This window comes from Lissotriton vulgaris, chromosome 11 (genome assembly GCF_964263255.1).
Source record: "Lissotriton vulgaris chromosome 11, aLisVul1.2, whole genome shotgun sequence".
Taxonomy (NCBI): Eukaryota; Metazoa; Chordata; class Amphibia; order Caudata; family Salamandridae; genus Lissotriton; species Lissotriton vulgaris.
In genome coordinates this window covers 181765532-181786374 of record NC_141699.1, presented here as the reverse complement: position 1 = coordinate 181786374, position 20843 = coordinate 181765532, and the positions used below count along the sequence as shown (strand labels likewise).

The following is a 20843-nucleotide window of genomic DNA, read 5'->3' as shown; positions in this document are numbered from 1 at the left end:
CCAACATTTCCTTTACTACGAGCCACTTATGCTCAATATAAATTGTCCAGAGCCACACATTTATATTATTAGTGTTGTAATAGTGACCTCATCGGATGCGATTAGATTAGTTGCCACCACTTGCAAAATTGCCAGCAGTGATCACCTCAGTGCATCAGGCAGGACTGCCAGCAGTAATGTAAAAAAAGCCTTTATCAATTTAGAATGCCTCTGAATGAGTAATACATGCCAGCAATCACTTCAATGCCCCAGGCCCCAAGTTAATCATATTAGTAATGTCTTTCCCAGACCCCACAATTTATTACTCAAATATCAACATTTAATATATTTTTGAATTTCAGCCATTTTCTCCAAACATCGAATTTTTGTGTTCTAGAAATGCACACATTTCGAATACACAATTTTCTTTTTTAGTATACATATATTATTTCTAACAAGCAAAAGCTTCTAATTAAATAGACTGGGTTGCACACAGGAGAGCTATATAGAGGCAGTTTGAGAAGCTTTACTTAGATGTTGAGTCATTAAAATAGGCAGCATTGAAACCAAATTCCCAATTTAGATTTCATTATTACATAACTCTTCCAAAGTGTCAGTATTTGACGCTTGCTTCACTTTTCTCTGAAAATAAAATACACCAGAATAATCTCTTATAACCATTCTTACTTATCAGTTAAAACATTTTTAGTAAGGGTCCAAAAAAAATACAAATATTACATGTTTTCAATTTGGGGATAATAAATCTAATTTTTCTGCTTATGCTAACAATATTTGAGGTATATCTCAAATAATTATTCTACACTGCCACCTTCTTTTAAAACCAGGTTATACATTAAATACTAGTGAGAATGTTAAGGAAGATACATTTGCCTTAGTTCCATGATTAGGATTATAATTGGCTTGAAACAATCCACAGATCAAATATTTAGGTTTTCAGTATTGAAATGGAAGTAAGGAAACAGTTAAATTACAGCTTCTTAATATTAGATTTACAACTGATATTTTGAAAATGAAAACTCTCTTTCTATGTTTCTTTACGGGCAACTTTGGAAACCCTAGCGATGATACTAAACACCAAGGTAACTTACACAGTTTCATGATGACAATCGACTATGCCAGATTACTTTCCAAAGGTATTGGCTGATCGCTTTCTACTTGTATACAAAATCTAGCAACGGTCAAGTGTCATGCTTTCAAAACGGAAGTGCTCTAAACAGAATGGTTGTGTAAAGGTTCCTGATTTATATACCTAGCTCACAGCATTTTCCTTTCAACAAACTTTGTTATGGCTAATTAATACAAAGGAATCAGTCTTGCCACCTAGGGTTAATTTAGAAAAATGTTGTACCTCTCCATTTTCGTTTAAAGAGCTTCTTATCGAAGGCAAAGGAGCAAAATACAAATGAAAATAATGACTGACAGAGCCAGATAAAGGGTGCAGGGTAAGGAACAGTAGTGAAATAAAGAAAGGAATGACGGTAATGATTGAGGGAGCTAAGGGAGAGCACACTATTTTAAAATAGGGGTAGTGATGGGAAGAAAGCGAAGATAATATAGAAAAGTAAATATTGAGAGAGTGGAAGAAGAAAGCATATGTGGAATGTAACTAAAGACATACCCCCAGATTCATCATGGTCATGTTTTGCTAGTCCTTAATAGCGAATTTTAAGGATTCGCTATTAAAGACTCGCAAAACGGGATGCATGTAGAAATCGCAATATTTTATGCGATTTCTACTGCTTCCTTAATTAGCAAATCGCAAATAAGGAAGCAATTTCAAGGGTGCCAGGGTGTCCAAAGGACACCCTGTTGCTCCCCTGAAATGGTAATGTACACTGGTGTTGCGCACACACATGTCCAAAGGACATGTGTGTGTGTAACATACAACTTAGAAAAATGCACTAAAGTGCATTTTTCTAAGTTTTCGCTATTTACCACATAGTTAGACTTCGCGGTAAATAGCGGCCCCAGATTGCGAATTCCCAATTTTTGGGAACCCAATGGTTCATGAATTGCATTTAAGGAATCTCAAATTGAGATTCCTTAATTGCAATTATTCGCAATTTAGCGATTTCTAGAATCGCGATTTTTGCATTTGGGATGATGAATCCCAAATGCAAAAATAGCGCTCGCAAAGGGCCAGATTCTGAGAATCTGGCCCTTTGCGAGCCGATTTCGGCTTGATGAATCTACCTGATAGTGATAGGAGTGTAACTAGGTAATTCATAGAAGTAAAATTGAAGAGAGGGGATACATGGAGACATATAGTAATGTTTCATAAGGTAGGGGGCACAAGGGCTAGAAGTAAAGAAGTTAAGATGCATACCTAGAAGGGGGAGTGGAACAAACATGTCAATGGGTGCTAACAAAAATGTACTGAAGGAAGCACAGGGTGAATGGAATTACAAATTAGGAGAGCTAGAGAAATTATCTTGGAGGGAATGGAGGTAGCAACTGAAAGAAAGAAACTCAAGTAAAATAGAAAGTCTTGATTGAGAGGTCAGGAAGAGTGACAGTAATGAATAGAACTAAAGGTGAAAAGTGGGATATCAGGAAAGAAAGTAAGCTATGGCTAAAGAAGATGTGGGGAAATAAAAGTAAAGATAAATAAAGTGCTTGAGAGAATGGAAAAGAAAACTGTGAAGAAATAGAATTAAAGATTACGACAGTTAAGTCAAATGAAGGAAAGAATGCAACAGTAGAGAAAAGGGCACAGGGTAAGAAATGGAAGTAAAGAGAGCCCCTGGAGGTTAGGATAAAGAGAGTGATTGAAAGCAAAAATGAAACAAATTGAATGAAGACACACAAAAAAATGAAAGCACAGTTGGAGAGCAAAAAGCAAGGAAGGACAGAGAAAAGAAAGAACAAAAATGTCACCATCATGGGTAAGTGCTAAAATGGACACATTGGAATGAGGCTGTTAATGCATGGGAATTCTTGAAAATATTTTAAGGTGTACCTTTTTACAGTCCTCGCAAACTACACATGTTGATGATCCCGGCACGCCAAGCTGTTCTCCACACAAGATGCAACGATTCACCCCATCACCAGCCGTGTTTTTACGCATGTCTTCTAATCTGCCCACCAAACGTCTAAAAAAAATATGCAGAAGTCTAAGAAACTAAAGAATCATGTGACATCATATAGTCAAAATAAATGTGAAATGTGCAAACAAACATGAAGTAAAAATTGCAAAAATTGATTTTTTGGGGAAATAACGTCCTATTATCATCTATTTGTGGAATACCTGAAAAATACTAATTCAATTTTTTATCCATCGGTTTTTGATTGATCTTAAACATATAATACAAGGCTTCTTGGTACGCCCTTAATCTTTGTAATATTAGTAAACTATATGAGGTTGTGTCAGCCCCAAAGAACAAACACATGTGGGTGTAGAAATACAATGTTTATTATGGTTTGCTGGTGCACTTTGTTTTTGTTAAGAACGTTTTTAGAATTTTCTTCACTAGCATCTCATTACTAAAAATGAAACAATTGTTAATGGAACAAAACCAACCACCCCAAACCATAACATGAAGGTGGGTAGCCTTCAAATATTTATTAGTAACTGGGCCCCATCAGTGGGCCACTGAGACCGTCCCCTCGTTGGCTAAAAGGGCGATACTCCCCTGGCGTCTCCACGGACCAATATTCTTCTCTTCTGTTTGTCTACACCACTCCATTTTCCTCATCCAGTGCCAAACTTGGTCGAGTCAGGGAGTGCCATAGACCGTACCATGTCTCTCCTGGTCATGACAAGGATGATGTTAAATCATAAGAGGGCATATTTATGCACCTTTTTATCCCCTCAGATGCCTAATTTCACCGGAGCAGTGAGGTTAATTGTTTCACCTTTGACTCCCGCTATCCATTGGCGCACCCTGGACCAGAAGGCTGAATGCGTGGACATTCCCACAATGTATGCATTATTATCCCGGTGCATCTACATCTCCTCAAACATGTTTCATCTCCTACTTTACCCTTGTGGTACAGTCTCGTCCTCGTGTAGTACCCTCAGTGAAGAATCTTAAGCTGAACCAAGCGGAACACTGCCCTTCCCAAGGATGTCTGCATGCTTCTCCCTGCAGCAGCCTAGAGGTTTGTGAGTATAGCAGAGTCCTACAAGAGCATCTCCAATGTTAGCTTACCCTTCTTTCCAGACCCTGATCAGTAGTTTCAGAAGGAAGGACCCTCCACATTCCCTGTAAAAGCCTGCAGTATACTCTGTATAGTGACGTTTATTTTGTTAGGTGGACAATGCCCATTCATTTACTGTGAGTAATTGGGCCACCCAATAATAAAACTGTAAGCTGGGAAGGTTATACCCACCTTGTAAGAACTCCTGGTGATTATCTAGAGCCCATCCCAAAGGAGCGGTCGGGTCACCCCTTCCACTGCATGACAGAACCCATATTCTGTAGCAAATACATGAATTTGGGCACATCTATCATTATGAATAACAAAGCCCTTCCCAGTAAAGTTATGGGATGTCATCTACAGTGATCCATATCCCTTCTATGATCTTTCAAAATTCTTCCTAGATTGGCTCGATGGAACGCCACTGAGTACTTTGTTACATCGATTTCCAAATATGTAACACCCTCTGGGGACCACTTCAAGGGAAGCTACAATCCCTCCTGCTGCGCCATCTTGTTGATCAGAAATAGGGTTGATTCATGCCAATTAATCCTTATGCTCGAGTACCTTCTAAAGATTGATACGATTTCTTACATGCAGGGAATCAAATACTCCAAATAGGTCAGGTATTGCAAATCATCTGCAGGTAGGGTGATTCTGTCCTACCATTTGAAATCTCTTATGCCCAGAAGTTAGGCACTTCTTCAACAAGCCAGGGGATCCACTGGCAGGGTGAACAGCAGAGGAGACATCTGGCATCACTACCTGATTGTCCAGCTTAACATGAACTCATCAGAGAATGCCTCATTGATTCTGACCTAGGCCACCGAGTTGATGTACAGTAATTGCACACAGGAGCGAAACTCCATTCCGAACCCCATCTCCTCCACAGTGGCATGCAGATATGCCCACTTGAGGGAGTCAAACACTTTTTCTGCATCCGACCACAGCAATGCTCTAGGTTCTTGCATCATATCTCTGCTGGCCAAGCCCCCGAGAAGGCACCTGAGTTTATGCTGGGTAACCCTGCGTGGCATAAAACCTGACTTGTCTGGAACAATCAATTTATTGCTAACCAGAGGAAGGCAAGATGCTAAAACCTTCGCCACCACCTTTGCCCCAATATTCAGTAATGAGATGGGTGTATAGGAGTAACAGTACTGTGGTGATTTACCCTTCTTGTGGATGAGAACTATTGTCACTGTCTTAACGTTTTTCGGGAGGCAACCTTCTGCCACGCCCCATAATAGATGCCTCGCAATGGTTCCCCCAACTTACCCCGTACCCATTAAAATATATTTTGGGGGGAAGCCATTCGGCCCAGGTGTCTTTCCACTCATAATCTGTTTGATTGATTCCAGTAGTTCTCTAGTTTCTACAGGGGACTTGAGTGGAATTGTAACACTGTCCTCCAGCAGTGGGTAGGGATATATTCTACAAATCTTCACCAGGCTAGAAGAATTGCCACTGATACAGACCACTAACAAAGTCGCAAAAAGGCCTGGCGATATCCTCTGCCAATTGCGGCACCCCGTTGTTACATTTTTTAAATAAAAATGACTCACAAACACCTTTCCAATTATTTGCAAATCTGTTTACAAACCCCAAACCGATGGCTGTGCCAACGCTTGTCTATTAGGAAAATAAATTTAAGCAGCTTCCATTTTCATTTCTCTATGCTGTCTTTTTCACCTATTACAGGCGTTGTTGAATACATGCCACTAGACATTATTCGTGAAAAAGCCCCCCAATTTTTTAAACCAAAAATTGCGTTATTTTTGCTGTCTTCAAAATGAAATTGCATCTTCATCAATAGAAGCCAATAAGGAAAATGTTCCATTATGTCAATGTCAATGTCAATGTCATAGGTTTTTATAGAGCGCAGCTTGTCACCGCAAGGTCTCAAGGCGCTTTCAGCATAAGAACTGGCTAAGAAAAGACAAAAACAGAGCGAGCATCGAAGCAAAGGACAGGGGCATCATGCTAAGGAAAAAGCCATGTTTTCAGGGCTTTATGAAATTGCTGATGCTCATTAATAGAGAGAAGGTGAGGAGGAAGCTTATTCCAAAGCGCCGGTGCGAGATATGAAAAGGAGTGCTGCCCATTCCTAGAAGTTCGCACGCGGGGTTGCGTTAGTAAGGACTTGTGGCTAGATCTTAAGGACCTCCTGGGGACATGCCAGTTGAGGTTTTTTTGAAGATACCGGGCCCCTTATTGTACAATGAGTTGTGGGTCAGGCATAAGATCTTAAATTTACTTCTTTGCCGTATGGGGAGCCAGTGTAGTTTTTTCAAACATGGTGCGGAAGCCGTTCTAGCCGGCAGGTCCAGCACTAATCTGGCCGCAGTATTCTGCAAAGTTTGTAGTTTTGCCAACAGATCCGCATTCAGGCCGTGGTACATGGCATTACCATAATCAAGATGGCTGATGATCAGGCCCTGAACCAACGGCTTCCTGGCTTCCAGCGAAAGCCATTTGAAGATCTTTCTGAGGCCGCGCATTATACCATAGCAGGTGCTCGTCACCTTGGCTACATGATTTTTCATGGACAGGGCGCTGTCCATTATAATTCCCATGTTACGGACTACCAACTTGGGGGCCGGGCAAGCCCCCAATTCAGCCGGCCACCACTCTTGCGTCCAGCATCTCTCTGCTTTTCCGAACAAAATGATTTTAGTCTTGCCCCCATTGAGTTGGAGTTTATTCACCCGCATCCAGCTGCTGATCTCAACCATACATTTTTTTTTTAAATGTACGCAAGTGTCGGCGGGATCTACGCCGCATGTGATCAGCAGCTGTGTGTCATCTGCTTATGACACTGTTCCTAAGCCAAAGGATTTGATTATTTTAGCCAGAGGTGTCAAGTACAGATTAAAAAGCAGCGGGCTCCTTTTCTATCGGACGGGGCACCAGGCAGGGTTGCCCTCTCTCACCCTACTTATTTGCACTGGCTATGGAGCCCTTGGCGGCGGTGCGGATGGAAGCGCAGCTGCGGGGGCTTGAGTGGGAGAAGGGTCCGTCCGATCGCATCGCACTGTACGCCGACAACGTCCTCTTCTTCCTTACGGCCATCAATAGGTCTGGGCCCAGAGTCCTGGAGATAATGCAAATTTTTGGGGAGGTATCGGGCTTACACTTAAACGTGCGAAAGTCCAAGCTGTGGGTGCTGGGGGGAGGTGAGAGGCTGGGTTCATGGGCGTCAATGCTGCAGGAGGCGGCTGGCGGACTTAAATACCTGGGCGTCTTTCTTACAGATGTTCCAGGTGTGGCATGGGCGCGCAATGTGGTGCCCGTTTGGGACAGAGTACGGTCGGACATGAAAACTTGGTCCAGAATGCCCCTGAATATCTATGGCCGTTCGGCAATATTTAAAATGGTGGCCCTCCCGCGCCTCCTATACCAAGTGCAAAATCACCCATACCCCATAGCACCCCAGTGGTTTCGCCAGGTGAACGCTGCGTTGAGTCAGTGTCTCTGGGCGGGGGGAGTGGCGAGGGTGGCTCTTAGCACTTGCTTCCTGTCCACGTACTGCGGGGGCCTGGCCACCTCAGACATTTTGTCATACTATCAGGCGTCTCACTTGCTGGTGCTTAATGAGTGGTGGTATGGGGACCGGAATGATCCGACCTATGCCCTTGAGCGATACTTGATGGATCCAAACACGGTACATACCATCTTGTATTCAGCGACTGCCAGGAAGAAGCTCCCCGTGGTTACCCAGGTGGTCTTCCGAGTATGGCGTGCGGCTCTGCGCCGCATGGGGTGGTGGAATAAGTTGACGAGGGAGACTCCGCTGTGGCAGAACGGGCGACTGCCGGCACTGGCATCCCTACAGGGGTTCAGGGGCTGGAACGCCATCGGCATCTCAACACTAGGACATGTCACGAAGGGCACTACCCTCTAGTCGTTCCAAGCCTTGTGTGAGGAATGTACTATGCCTAGAACCCAATTTTTCAAGTACTTGCTACTGCGCCCTGCCTTGTCCCTCTCTCTGGTAGGATTAGAGTCATTGCCTTAATTCAGCCCCCTAGAGGCTAAGGTGTTTATGGGGGAATTGGAGGAAAAAAAAATTCTAACATATATCAGACCCTGGTTACGCACTGCTCCTCCTCCCTTGATAGGCTACGCTCTGTGTGGGAGGGAGATGTTGGAGCTCTCGAAGAGGAGGACTGGAGGGAGGCCCTGGAAGCCCCGAGGGGGGCGACCATTGCGATGCGTCTACGTTTTATCCAATTTAAATACTTGCATAGGGCCTACTATACCAGAGACCGACTGTGGAGGGCTGGTTTGATTGCCTCCCCTGAGTGCTTGAGGTGTGAACGGGCGGTGGGTACTTTTATCCACACTGTGTGGTCGTGTGCAAAGCTGTCGAGGTTCTGGATCGGTGTATGGGACTGCTTGTCTGAGGTTTTGGGCTGGGACCTCCTCCGATCGCCACAGCTCGGCCTTCTACATGTTATGGAACAGGTGGGGGGCAACATATACAAACGTCATCTATTGGTTTTGGGCCTTACAGTGGCCAAACGAGATACAGCTCGGGCCTGGAAGGACACCAGGCCCCCCTTGCTGGAAGTGTGGAGACGGGTTTTAGACTTTTGCATGCGGCTGGAGCGTCCAGTGTTTGAGGCCAGGGGCTGCCCCCGGAAGCATTTTAAGATATGGAAAAGATGTGCGGACTATAGAGGGCTATGGCTGGAGCCACCTGTGTTCCAAGACGTTGGAGAAGAGCTTTAACTATTGGACCTTGGGCGCAAAGGAGCACTCACTTTTAGTGATTTTTTACTTTGTGCCTTGAGACTATGCAGACACTGTGTGGGGGTAAGGGTGGGACCAGGGTGGGATGGTAGGGAGTTGGGAGATGGGGGGGCTGCTGCATAACCAATTACTGCTTGTGCTGACTACATATAATGTATCATACTTTGCTCGCTAGTCCTTCGATGTGTTGCGGGACGGTGTCCCATTTGTACTTTGTCAGTACTGCAATAAATTTTGTTCTGAAAAAAAAAAAAGCAGCGGGCTCAAAATCGAGCCTTGAGGCACGCCCACCGTGACCGGGCGGCTGCAGGCAACCAGAGAGTCAACTCGAATGGTGGTGAGGCGGCCAGTAAAATAATCCTCAATCCAACCCAGTGCCCCTCCTCGGACACCAATCTCCCACAGCCGATTTTTCAAAATGTAGTGGGAGATGGTGTTAAATGCTGCGGAGAGGTCTAGGAGGATGAGTACAGCTGAGTCGCCCCTCTCCACCGCGAGTCTGTTGTTATCCACAATCTCCACTACAGCCGTCTCTGTGCTGTGCGCGGTCCGAAAGCCAGACTGGGAGGGGTCAAGAGGTCCACTGGCTTCTATGTAAGCCGTCAGCCGGTTGTTCACAAGAAGTTCCAACACCTTACCAAAAAAAGGCATCAATGATATTGGCCGATAATGGGAAGGCAGGGCAGGATCATCAGATGGCTTCTTCAGGATAGGCTTTACTTGGACATGCTTCCACTTAGAAGGGACCTCAGCTTGCTCCAGAGAGGCGTTAAAGATGGCTGTAAGGGACTCAGCTAACAAGGGCATGATTTTCATGCAATGTCGTGGTGGGAAAGGGTCCATAGGGGAACCTGACATTATGTTACATATATTTGTAAATGGTACTTTCACTCATGAGGATATCCTGGCGATAAGCAGGTGTGTGTGCCGAGCTCTAGCTATGGTATGTTGGTTAATTGAGAGTCAGGGCTTCAGCTTCTTGCGGAATTCAAGAAGAAAGGAGGTAGCTCTGATGTGGAGAGGGAAGTCATTCTAAGTTTTAGAGCTATGTAAGAGAACACTTGTCCTCCTGATCTGGTTCTGTGTATGCGTAGGATGTTGGTGAATAGGAGAACTGCGGAACAAAGGTGTTTGGATGGATGGAGGAAGGAGATGTGAAAGTTCAGGTAGGTGGGACCTAAGGTTGTGGAGTGCCTTGAATGTGTATGTGAGCAGTTTGAATTGAGCGTGTTTGTTTATTGGAAGCCAGTGTATTTCCTTGAGGTGTGGTGTAATGGGAGTTCTGTGTGGGAGGTTGAGGTTGAGTCTGGCTCCCGAATTCCGGTCTGTAGTCTTCTAGTGAGTTGCTGGGTGATCCTGGTGTAGAGAGTGTTGCCCATAGTCCATCTTGCTGGTGATTAGAGTGAGAGTGACAGCTTTTCTTGCGTTGCTTGGGAGTCATTTGAGGATCTTCAGCATCTTCAGGGAGTGAGAGCAGGAGGCAGTGATGGCGTTGACTTGTGCAGTCATGTCCAGTTAGATTTTGAAGATTTTTTTTCGAGGTTCCTGGCATTGGTTCTAGGTGTGAGTCTGAGTTCGACCAGCCACCAGTTGGAGTCCATTGAGCTGTTCTTGGTAAAGATCACTACTTCTGTCTTGTCTGCTGTGTTGAGCTTGAGACAATTGGCTTTCATCCAGTTAGTGACCTCCCTCATGGAGGCAATGAACTTGTTTCTTGTGTTGGGTGCCTTGTCTGATATGGGAGTAAGAGTTGCATGTCACATGTGTAGGAGAGGCTGTAGATGCTGTGTGTATAGATGATATTAGCCAGAGGTATCATGTATGCTTTCAAGAGGGTGGGATTGAGCGATGAACCTTGAGGAACTCCTAAGATGAGTTTGCGGGCTTCCGAGGAGTAATGTGGCAGGCTGACAGCTTCTGCCCCCCAATATATCCCTGAGACGAGGGTGCAGTTAACAAAGAAAGCTGCCAAATGCTCTAAACTGGGTCTTCCACCATTGTCTGATCCTCGCAGTAAACACCACCAATATCTAGTAGGTATTGCAATACATACCACTGCATAGAATTAATGATTACTGTGGTAATAGTTGTGTTACCAATTCAAATTTGCAAAAAATGTGTGATTAACTTGTCTAGTTATTTTTTATTTCAAAGCCTACCAGACAGCACAGCTGTCTGGTTTGCTAAACCTTAGGGACATTCTAAAAGCTACTCTGGGAATGCATTCCACCCATTGCTCACCACTGGCTTTGTGGTTTGCAACTCACATTTTCTAGCTTTCTATTTGCTGACTGTATTTGTTTTAGGCTGTCCACTGTAAGTTTATCCCTCCCTAGGAGCAAAGCCTTTTCACACTACCTTTCCTAGTATTCTTCCATGAGGACTCCTTTCTGTAAACAGGAATGCAAATCCTGTTCTCTTCTTGTCACATTTGCTGGGCATTTAAAGACAGAAGTCAAATGTCAGGCTTCGTCTTCATAGGGAGCTTGGCGTTTACTTTCCTTTGTGTGACTTTGAAGTGAAAGGATTTATGTGACAATCATTCTGGTCACTGGGGGTAGGAAAGTTTTTTTTCTAGCACACAACATTTAAATGAACTGTGAGAGTACTTCTGAGTATATCAGAATTCGGAAAGCACAAATGAAGCACATTTTCTGGTAATTCTGAAGTGTGGTCAATATGATCAAATCAGATCAATAAACTAGGTGATGCCATTTCCACACATTATCCTTTGAGCGCTGTTTCGTTTTATTAGTAAAACGGTATGTCTGTGCAAATGTAATGTTCATTTCAGTTGAAAATGTGTTATTTGTTATGGCCGTGTGCTACCACACCATGCATACTCCACACTACGCCACTCCACTCTACTATGCACCACTCCACTGCACTGCATTCTTCTCTGCTCTGCTCCACTCCACAGCACTGCACTCTATGCCGTTTCACTCTATCCTGTACCACTGTACTCTGTCAATGCACTCTATGTCAGCAACTCGACATCATTGCACTCTAAACCACTCCAGTCTAGGCCACTCCACTCTACTCTGCAACACTGCACACTATGCTACTGCACTCTATGCCAGTGCGCTCTGCTCTGTACCACTCAACTCTACACCACTGCACTCTACACAACTACACTCTGCAACACTCTACTCTGCACTACTGCACTCCATGCCAATGCACTCTAAGCCACTCTGCAGCACTACACTCTGCACCACTCTGCACCACTGCACTCTCCCACTCTCCTCTACCCCACTCTACTCTGCACCACTGCACTCTGCATCACTGCACTCTACGCCACTGCACTACTATGAACCACTCTAATTTATGTCACTGCATTCTATGATGCTGAATTGTATGTTGCTGAAATCTACGCCATTACACTTTACACCACTATACTCAGCAACACTCTACGCCACTGCACTACTGTACTCAATGCCAGTGGACTCTATGTGGAAAATGACCATGTATATGTACATAAGCGGCGTTCATTTGTGTTCACCATACCCCTCTCTGTAAGCAGAACGAATACCGCGAAGCATTGACTGCATCATCCCGCCAGCGTAGGCCCATGCACGCACGTACGCGACAGCCATTTTAGGCACCATGGCCTCTCTGCCCGTTTGTTAAATCCCCAGCACCCCCCGCGCATTGAACACCCCCCCGCTCTCTCATGCATAGACCATAAAACCCTCTTCCTCTGCGCGACCCTACTCTGGAAGTGACACCCCCGCCTGGCCCACACCCCCTGTATTTCCCCTCAGGAACACCCTTCCCCTCTTCTGATGACCCCCCTCCCGGCTACACCTGGCCTCTCGACCCGGTCCCAAGTCATAAGACCAAGCCTCGTGGGTGTACACCTCCCCCCTTTTTTATTGCCCAGCATAACAAAACGTGATACATCAACCGAAGTGCCCGATCCTATCGCCTGCCCACCGTTAGATCTGACCATCCCCTCTCGCCCTCGTGTCCTGTTGGAATGTCCGGCTGCAAGATTACAATCACTTGTTACATTTGGGAGAGGGAACGACATCCGAGGAAGGGTATGGGAATAGGCCTGAAGCTGGGATTCCAAACATGCCCCTTTGTACTTCAAAGTGTCTTTATTGCAACAAGGAATGTTTGTGCATCGTAAATCTGTGTATAAAAGACGAAGCCTCAGAGAAACTTTTAGAGCACCTCTTGAAGACACTGTGTGCGTGTCTGAAATGACAGGCTCTCCTCATGAGAAATAAAACTCTGATCTTGCGTCCCTGCATCCAGCGCCCGTCTCTTTATTTGGTAACTGTTCAAGATGGGAACTAAGAGGCGTCTTGTGCCAGCAGCCTGGGCATCGGTTGTAATTTGGGCTGATTTTCCTCAATTGGCGTCCCAACGCGGGGCCCATCAGCGATATAAGGTCCGGTAAGAGAGGTCCAGACGATGGGGTGAACATCTAAACGATTGGAGTATACCTGCCTTGAGAGGGCCCTCGCCCGGCTGCCGATTGAATGAACTTCACCGATTCCGAACGGACCTCTCCCAAGCGACCTACTGTCCTGACTGGAATCCCACAGGAATGCTGCGGTAAAAACATGGAGTAAGAGAACGATCGGGCGCTGGAAAGGGAAGGCGAAGAACTGTCCACACGGTCCGGTCCGGGTAAGGTTAAGTAGGACGTCTTTTACGTCTGATTGGTAGAATGGCTTTATCCATCTGATTGATTGATTGATTGATTGTTCGTATTGGAATCAGTATTTAAATACTGGTATTTTTCATTGATTGGTTCATTTAGCCTTGGTTGCTACTTGAAGTATTGGTTCTCTTTGAGACATTCTCTGTTTGCAAACAGCGACGAATAGGAACGTTCCTCTCTCTTTGCAAATAGGGAAGGATAGGTAATGCAGACTTTTGTCCCCCATTGTAATCCGTCATGCCTATCTTTCTCCCCACTGATTGTTTGTTATCGATTTTTTATCAATTATCGCTCTTTTGAGATATTCCCTGTCTACAAACAGAGAAGAATAGGAATATTCTGTCTCCCTTTGCAGATAGCGAAGGATAGGTAATGCGGACTTTTGTCCCCCGTTGTAATCCGTCATACCTGTTTTTCTCCCCACTGATTGATTGATTGTCTGGACATTTATTGTTCAAGGAATAGTCCTTTTTGAGGTATTCTCTGTCTGCAAATAACGTGGAATAGAAATATTCTGTCTAGTCTTTGCAAGTAGTGAAGGGTAGGTAATGAGGACCTTTGTCCCCCGTTGTAATCTGTCATGCCTATCTACTCCCCACTGATTGGTAAACTAGTTCCACCCGGACCATTTATTAGAGGTAGATCATCTGGCTCAACCGGAGGGCACCCCTAATAAAAAGGACATATGAAAAATACGAAGTAATCACTGTATCCTGTTAACAGAAACTTTAGCATGAAACACACTGGAAAAGGAAAGAAAAAGAAATCAAGCAAAATCAGTAGGCCACTGATGAGTTTTTGACTTTGCTAGAAATAAGAAACGTTAGAAATAGCCCGCAATAAAAAACATGAAAGTGGTGAGAGAAGCCAAGCTTGACATCACGGCAGCCACGAGGTAGCTAGGCTCCGCCGCCCCTCACTGCTCCAAACATGTCTGTCCCACCGCCCGCCACGCCCAAAAACGGTAACATAAGATAGATACAAGTCAGAAGATACCTACCCCCATTCCAGAAGCTCCCGAAGTGCAACAGGCCCACGGTTACGCCCATCCGGAAGATGAGGCCTCGATACGTGCAGGGCGGGGCCCGGCTAACCGCCATCAGCCGGAGAGGTCGTGGGATGGTCGGCCTGGAATGTACTGGTCCTCCCATCCTCTTCTGGCGCCCTGCAGGCCACGGGGGGGGGATGACTTGCTTCTGCCTCCAACTCCCCCGCCCCTTCTCTTATCGCCTGGTCCGGCCATCACGAATGTCGGAGCCGGGAAACGGCGTGGGGTGCGCTGCGAGGGAGAGGCGGCGCGGACGAGCCTCTCCCACCTCCCCAGATGGAGGCCCCCAGCTGCACCCCCAACGCTCCGCTCACCCAACAAGGGTTTCTCCACTCTTGCGGTGCAGCGGCGCTCCACTCACCCAGCGGGGTCTCGTCCACTGTTGCAGTGCAACAACGCTTCGCCCGAACCAGCCGAGCTCATGAAATGGGCAGTCGACCCTGCAGGAGCGGGCCAGGCGTGAAAGGATGGCCCGGTCGCTTGTCAGCTAGAAAATGAGTCCCACGACCAGAAGCGTTCCCCTCGACTTTGAAGATTCTATGAGAACCGCGGGGGCCCCCGACCCTCCCCACGGGCCCCCCGGTGGGGAATGACTGCCATGATCACCCACGGAACAACCAAGATGTAGCCACGAGACGTTGGCGCTCCCATGCTGGCGCCAGCCTCAGTTCAAATGACCAAAATCCTGCGGACTACCAATTTGATCAAGTTCTGGTGGGACACCAGTATGACCCGATAGGAAAGATTGTTGCCTCCTTCCCCCCTTTTTTTTGACTGATGGTTCATATCGCCAGTCCCTTCTGTTGCCCTTTTACGAAAACTATTTAGACTGCCGAAAGAGGTTCTGGTCCAACCACGAGTTGGTGGAGACATTTTGACTATACTTGGACCGGCCTGACCTCACCCAAAATGGCGCCGGTACAAATGAAACTCGCAACTCCTCGTTGTGTCCCGGTTGCTCAGCCTTGATATCATGAGATATGTATGCAGCCCAATGGGCGCTGATTATATGTTCGGACAATGAATTGATATGGGATGGGTACTGATTGAACATCCGGACAATGAATTGATGTTAAGTTTTGGCGCATCATGTTATTGAAAGTTCGAATTTTTTCGACACTTATGGTACTTGCTCACAATGAATTTTCGATATGATTTTATTGCACTTGTCGCACTTTTATTATGAAATCAATGACCACCGGCTCCGTTACGCTTCCCACGAATAAATATCCCCTCATGCACAGTTCCAGACTGCTCCGTGGCCGGCCCACGGGGTTGTAGGCCCGTATTTGTGCACCAACATTTCTTATTAAAGGTTTTTGAAAAAGCAAACATAAATTGTAGCGCTTAGATTGGTAAGTTTTGAATAATTGGCCATTGTTTCCGATATAAGTAAAATACAGGTGAAATGAAACAGCTCGATTAGTTAAGGGTTAAAGAGTATAGTACACAGAAATATTGCAAATATGAATGGTCCAGGTTTGTTGTATTTGATTTTCATTTTTGTGCAGCATAAAGCAATCAATAAAGATCCTGGTATTTAGCCTCTACTTTATATTCCACATGTATCAGGGAAGTTGTTTAGATGCCCCTAAGCCACTCTGGAGGATTGCCACCAGGCCCCTCTAGTACGAACAAAAACGACCCTGTACCACAGTAGACCATCCCTCTTCCACGGAGGAGAACATGAGTTCACCCCCACTCTACACCGACTGCCCTTTTGTTTTGACCCTTCCCTACACCCGACCTGAAATGCCACGCTTGAGCGATCTATGCAAATACACAGACCATCAATAATTATCTCTCCCGCACTACCGGTCCCTCTGGGCTTAAACGCCGAGATGGTAGGGACTGCATCCCGTGGAGATAGGTCGAGTATGTGGTAAGTAAAAGCATTTTCGGGTTATGCGCGCTGGTGTGTTTTAAAGCGCTGCCCCCGCCCCCTTCTTTTTCCCTTCTTTCCGCAGGTCACATCGGAACGCCGATTAAAGAACGGAGAAGTGATGATTGAACGGCCGATGGAATGTCAAGTCAAGTCAAGTCTATTTTATTGTATAAAATTATTAAAAATCATTACAAAATGCATCTAGATCATCATAGGACATAAAACACTTTTTAAAATATTGGCAAATAAAACTGTTTGTCAAGTGGCAAAGTAAGTGTCAAATATTTCAGTTTGGTGGTATAATTCCAAGGTCAGCTTGCTGTAAGAGAGATTGGGCTTTCATCATATATTTGACCCCCCTGCAGGCCAACATAGGACATGATCCGTCTAGCCATCGGATTACGGCTTGCCTACAAGTCCGAATGTTCAATTTGTTAAAAATTTTCTTTAAAAGCCGTCTCCTCAAGACCTTAAGTGCCGGGCACACACATAGTAAGTGCGTTAGTGTTTCATTTCGGTATCCACATAGACGACAATGGGGGTCGGTGTGACAGTTCTTCCAGGCTGGTAGCAAGTCCTTTGAGAACTGTAGACCTAGTCGGTGTTTTATATATCTTTGTTTTAACGAACTGTTAAAGTGGCTTTCTAGATAGGTCTGTGGTTTTATCCCGGAATATGAATTTATCACGGTCCACCCGTGTCGTCTTTTTGCGGTATTTATCTTGTCTTCAAGGTAGGATTCCCATTTGACCGCATTGTTTACAATTTTATCAAAAGTGGATCTATCTGGCTTCGTGTCCCAGGTTTCTTCAATTCCTATGCAGATTAGGGATTGAGACAGGTAGCCTCCCCAACTGTTTGGAACTTGCTGTTTCTGCTGGGTTTCGATTTCTTTCCAGCACAGGTTGTCCAATGAATTGGCTTCCGACATGCGTATTTTATGGCAGAGTTTCACAAAGGTTCCCATACTGCGAAACTTCTGATTTAGAAGGCCAAATTCCAGACGAACCTGCGCCGGTGCCGACGATTTTGGAAGGTTTAAAACTGCCTTGTATACTTTTGTTTGTAGGCTGTTTAACAGCCCTGCTTCTTTGCCACACCAGGTGGCCAGTGCGTATGACAAGGATGGTAGGGTTTGAGCTTTTATCACTTTCAGCAGGTGTGTATAATTTGGACAACTTAGTTTCTTTTGTAATTGCCGGTATGCATAGATCAAAGACTGTGTTTTTGCTTTTAGCTCGGTTTTATGTTCTTTGTTCGTCGGCCCTCGCCCCAATTTCAAACCTAAGTATTTGTATGATGTTTCCTCCTTTATTGGGGAACTATTTGCATACCATTTGAATATTTGCTTTTTTGGATCCACAATGCGGACAACTTTAGTTTTATCTTTATTCAGTTCCAAGCATTCGTGCTCCAAATAAGTTGTCAAATTGTTGATCGATCTTTGCAACCCTATTGGTGTTTGGCTCAGAACAACAATATCATCTGCATACTGCAGGAAAGGGATAGGGATTTTTGACATGTGGGGTGGATGGCATTCCCCGATCTCCATGTGGTTGACAATATCTGCCATGTACAGGTTGAATAAACTTGGGGCCAGTACACAGCCTTGTTTTAGGCCCTGTTGTGTTCTTATTTCGACCGTTACGCTGCTACCGTCTCCCAGTTTTACTCGAGGCAAGGTGTTGCTGTGCAGGACTATAATACCCTCCAATAACTTCTTCGGGATACCCCATGATCTTAGTTTTTCCCATAGCCGGGATCTGTTCACTTTGTCAAATGCTGCTCGCAGGTCTATAAAGCAAGCATACAGTCTCGTCCCCCTTTTTGCAGCTTTTTCTTTCAAGAGCGCCAGGGTTATCAAGTTTGTCAGTGTACCCGTCCTTGGCCGGAAACCAGTTTGGAACATTGGTATTATGTTCGTATCTTCCATCCAGTCCTGAAGGAGTGATAATAGGCATGATCCATATAGTTTTGCCTCGACATCCATTAGCGATATCAGCCTGTAATTCCCCGGCTCGTTGTAGTCACCTTGTTTAAAAATGGGGTGAATTATGCTCCCATTCCAGAATCTTGGTGGTTTGTTTTGATTGTAGATTGCATTAAAGAGTGGAATTAAGTATTCTGCCCAAAATTCAGGCGAATATTTAAAGATAGCATTTGGAAGCCCGTTTGGACCCGCTGCACCCTCTTTTTTCAGGCGATTTATCTTGTCTTTAAGCTGGTCTGTTGTTACTAGGGTGTCGGTCACGGCATTCACTAGTTTTTCTGATTTGCTAAACTGTGAGTTTTCAGGTTTGTTCTCGTTTCCACTACCCAACGATTGCTTCAGCTTGTCTCCTGGTGCATTAACTCCTTTTCCTAGCAAATTTTCTGCATGTTCGCAGTTTCTAGTGCATACTTTGCACTCCGGTTTACAGTGCCTTTTTTCACCTCCCGTCCTGTCGCTGAACATGTTTTCAACATGCTGGGTCCATATACTTTCTCTGATACCTGCCTCCTGTTTTAGGGTATTCCCCCTTGTCAGTTTATTGATAATACCCCAAAATGTTCTGGCATTTTTGTGTTTACTAGCGATTAGTAAGTTAGTCCACATTTCCTCTTGGTACAGTGATTTTGCGCTACTTAGCATGATCTTATATTTTTTTCGCATAGCTTTCAATTCCGATTTATTTCCACTTTTTATCAATAATGCCTGCTTGCGGACTTCTCGTGCAATTTTTCTTTTTTCTTCCCTCAGGGTAGTTGTGTACCAAGGCTTTTTGCCAGTATTGAATCTTATTGAATTTTGATTTGTACGTGGGGGATTTCTTGTTACTGCTTCACATAGGTGTTCCCATGTTTTTACCAGATTTTCTTTTTCTTCCGGTGTTAAACTAAGCAGTTCATTTTTTAGTTTATCCATTGTTGGTTTTATATCCTTTCCTCTCCATTTTAGTTTACGTAGATTGAATTTTTCAGTATACTGGATGACGGTGTTTTGTTTTTCCGTCTTGGTAACCAACATTATCATTTTAGTAATTAGAGGGAAATGGTCACTTTCCACACGTTGCTCCACTGAAAATGCACTCACCATTGATAACAGGCTGTTGCTCAGTATTGTGAAGTCTATTGTTGACTTTCGGTTACCGCTTAAAAAGGTTATAGGTATACCACTATCCCCGCTGACTTTCTTATTTAGGATAAAAAGGCCCCGTTCTTCAAGAGCTTGCGTTATTTTGTCATCTTTTGTTAGGTTGCTATTAAAATCACCTGATATAATCATGGAGTACGTCTCATGAGTGATTTGCAAGGCCCTGATCAAGGTTAGTAAAGTGATCAGTTTTTCATTTTTCTCCTTCTTTTCCGGATGAACATAAACATTGCGCAATAGTAGATTACGAGAACCTGAACCGGCGACCAACTTCTCCGTGAGTTTTATTACTTGTATCCAGCTTACCACAGTGTCTACTTCTTCCGTATGCCATCTGTGTTGTTGGGCGATATACGTTGATAAGCCTCCTCTAGGGTGACCAAAGTTAGAGGGTTTTTCGGCGAGGACGTGAAATTCGATATATCCCGGGATGGAGATTTGGCGCAGGTTCCAGGTTTCTTGTAGCAGTATTAAGTCGTGTTGATCCAAGAAGTTTGCAGTTTCGTGGTCATGACACAAGCTGTTGAAACCGTGGACGTTCCAGGAACAGAGGCTGATCGTGTGCGGATTTGCAGCAATGGATTCCTCTTGATTATCAGCTATTATCCGTGGGTGTAACATGGTATCTTTTTCTAAATGACTCGTCATGTTAGGAGCATTTTTTGCTCAAAGCCGAAGCCACCCAGATCCAATCAGTTGCCTGTTCATGGGCACCTCCTTTAGCCACTGCATTTTCGTGTCTAATTTGTGGTGTATTTTTTTGCGGAGATACCGCACACGCTCCTTTTAAACATGATTTTTGGCTGTTCCCCTCTGCCTTTGTCTTTTTACATATGGTTAAAGTTTTTAAAAGTGGAAATGGATATTTTTTCCGATCATCTCGCCTCAGTGTAATGCCCCAGGCTTCAAATGACAAACTCATTTCAAGTATTCTATCAACTATTTCTTTAGTTGACCAGGTGGTTAAGGACTCTTCCACCTCTGACATATTTTTAGTGCACCTAAATTCTACTGACAAAAGATCTTGAGATTCTATGTGGTTCAATTCTGGGATTTCTCTTAATAGCCTCATTATATTACCTCTATTCAGAAAATCTTGGGGTCCTGATGTCTGGTATTCCGGTATAAATGTCAGTTTGTTATTTGTTTCTGCTTGTAATTGTGAGCTCGTTTTAGCTTGTGTGTCTTCTTCTGGGTTTGTATTTTCTGT

The 20843-nt window shown here is 44.7% G+C and overlaps 1 protein-coding gene across 1 annotated transcript in view; it reads right to left on the bottom strand.

Annotated features, from left to right (window-relative positions):
- The window catches only part of RPH3A (rabphilin 3A), a 726349-nt gene that overhangs the window by 421221 nt on the left and 284285 nt on the right, over positions 1-20843 (bottom strand). The window contains exon 3 of the mRNA XM_086943083.1: positions 2960-3092. Coding sequence (XP_086799209.1) covers positions 2960-3092 — 133 coding nt within the window. The remainder of the gene's footprint in view (positions 1-2959; positions 3093-20843) is intronic.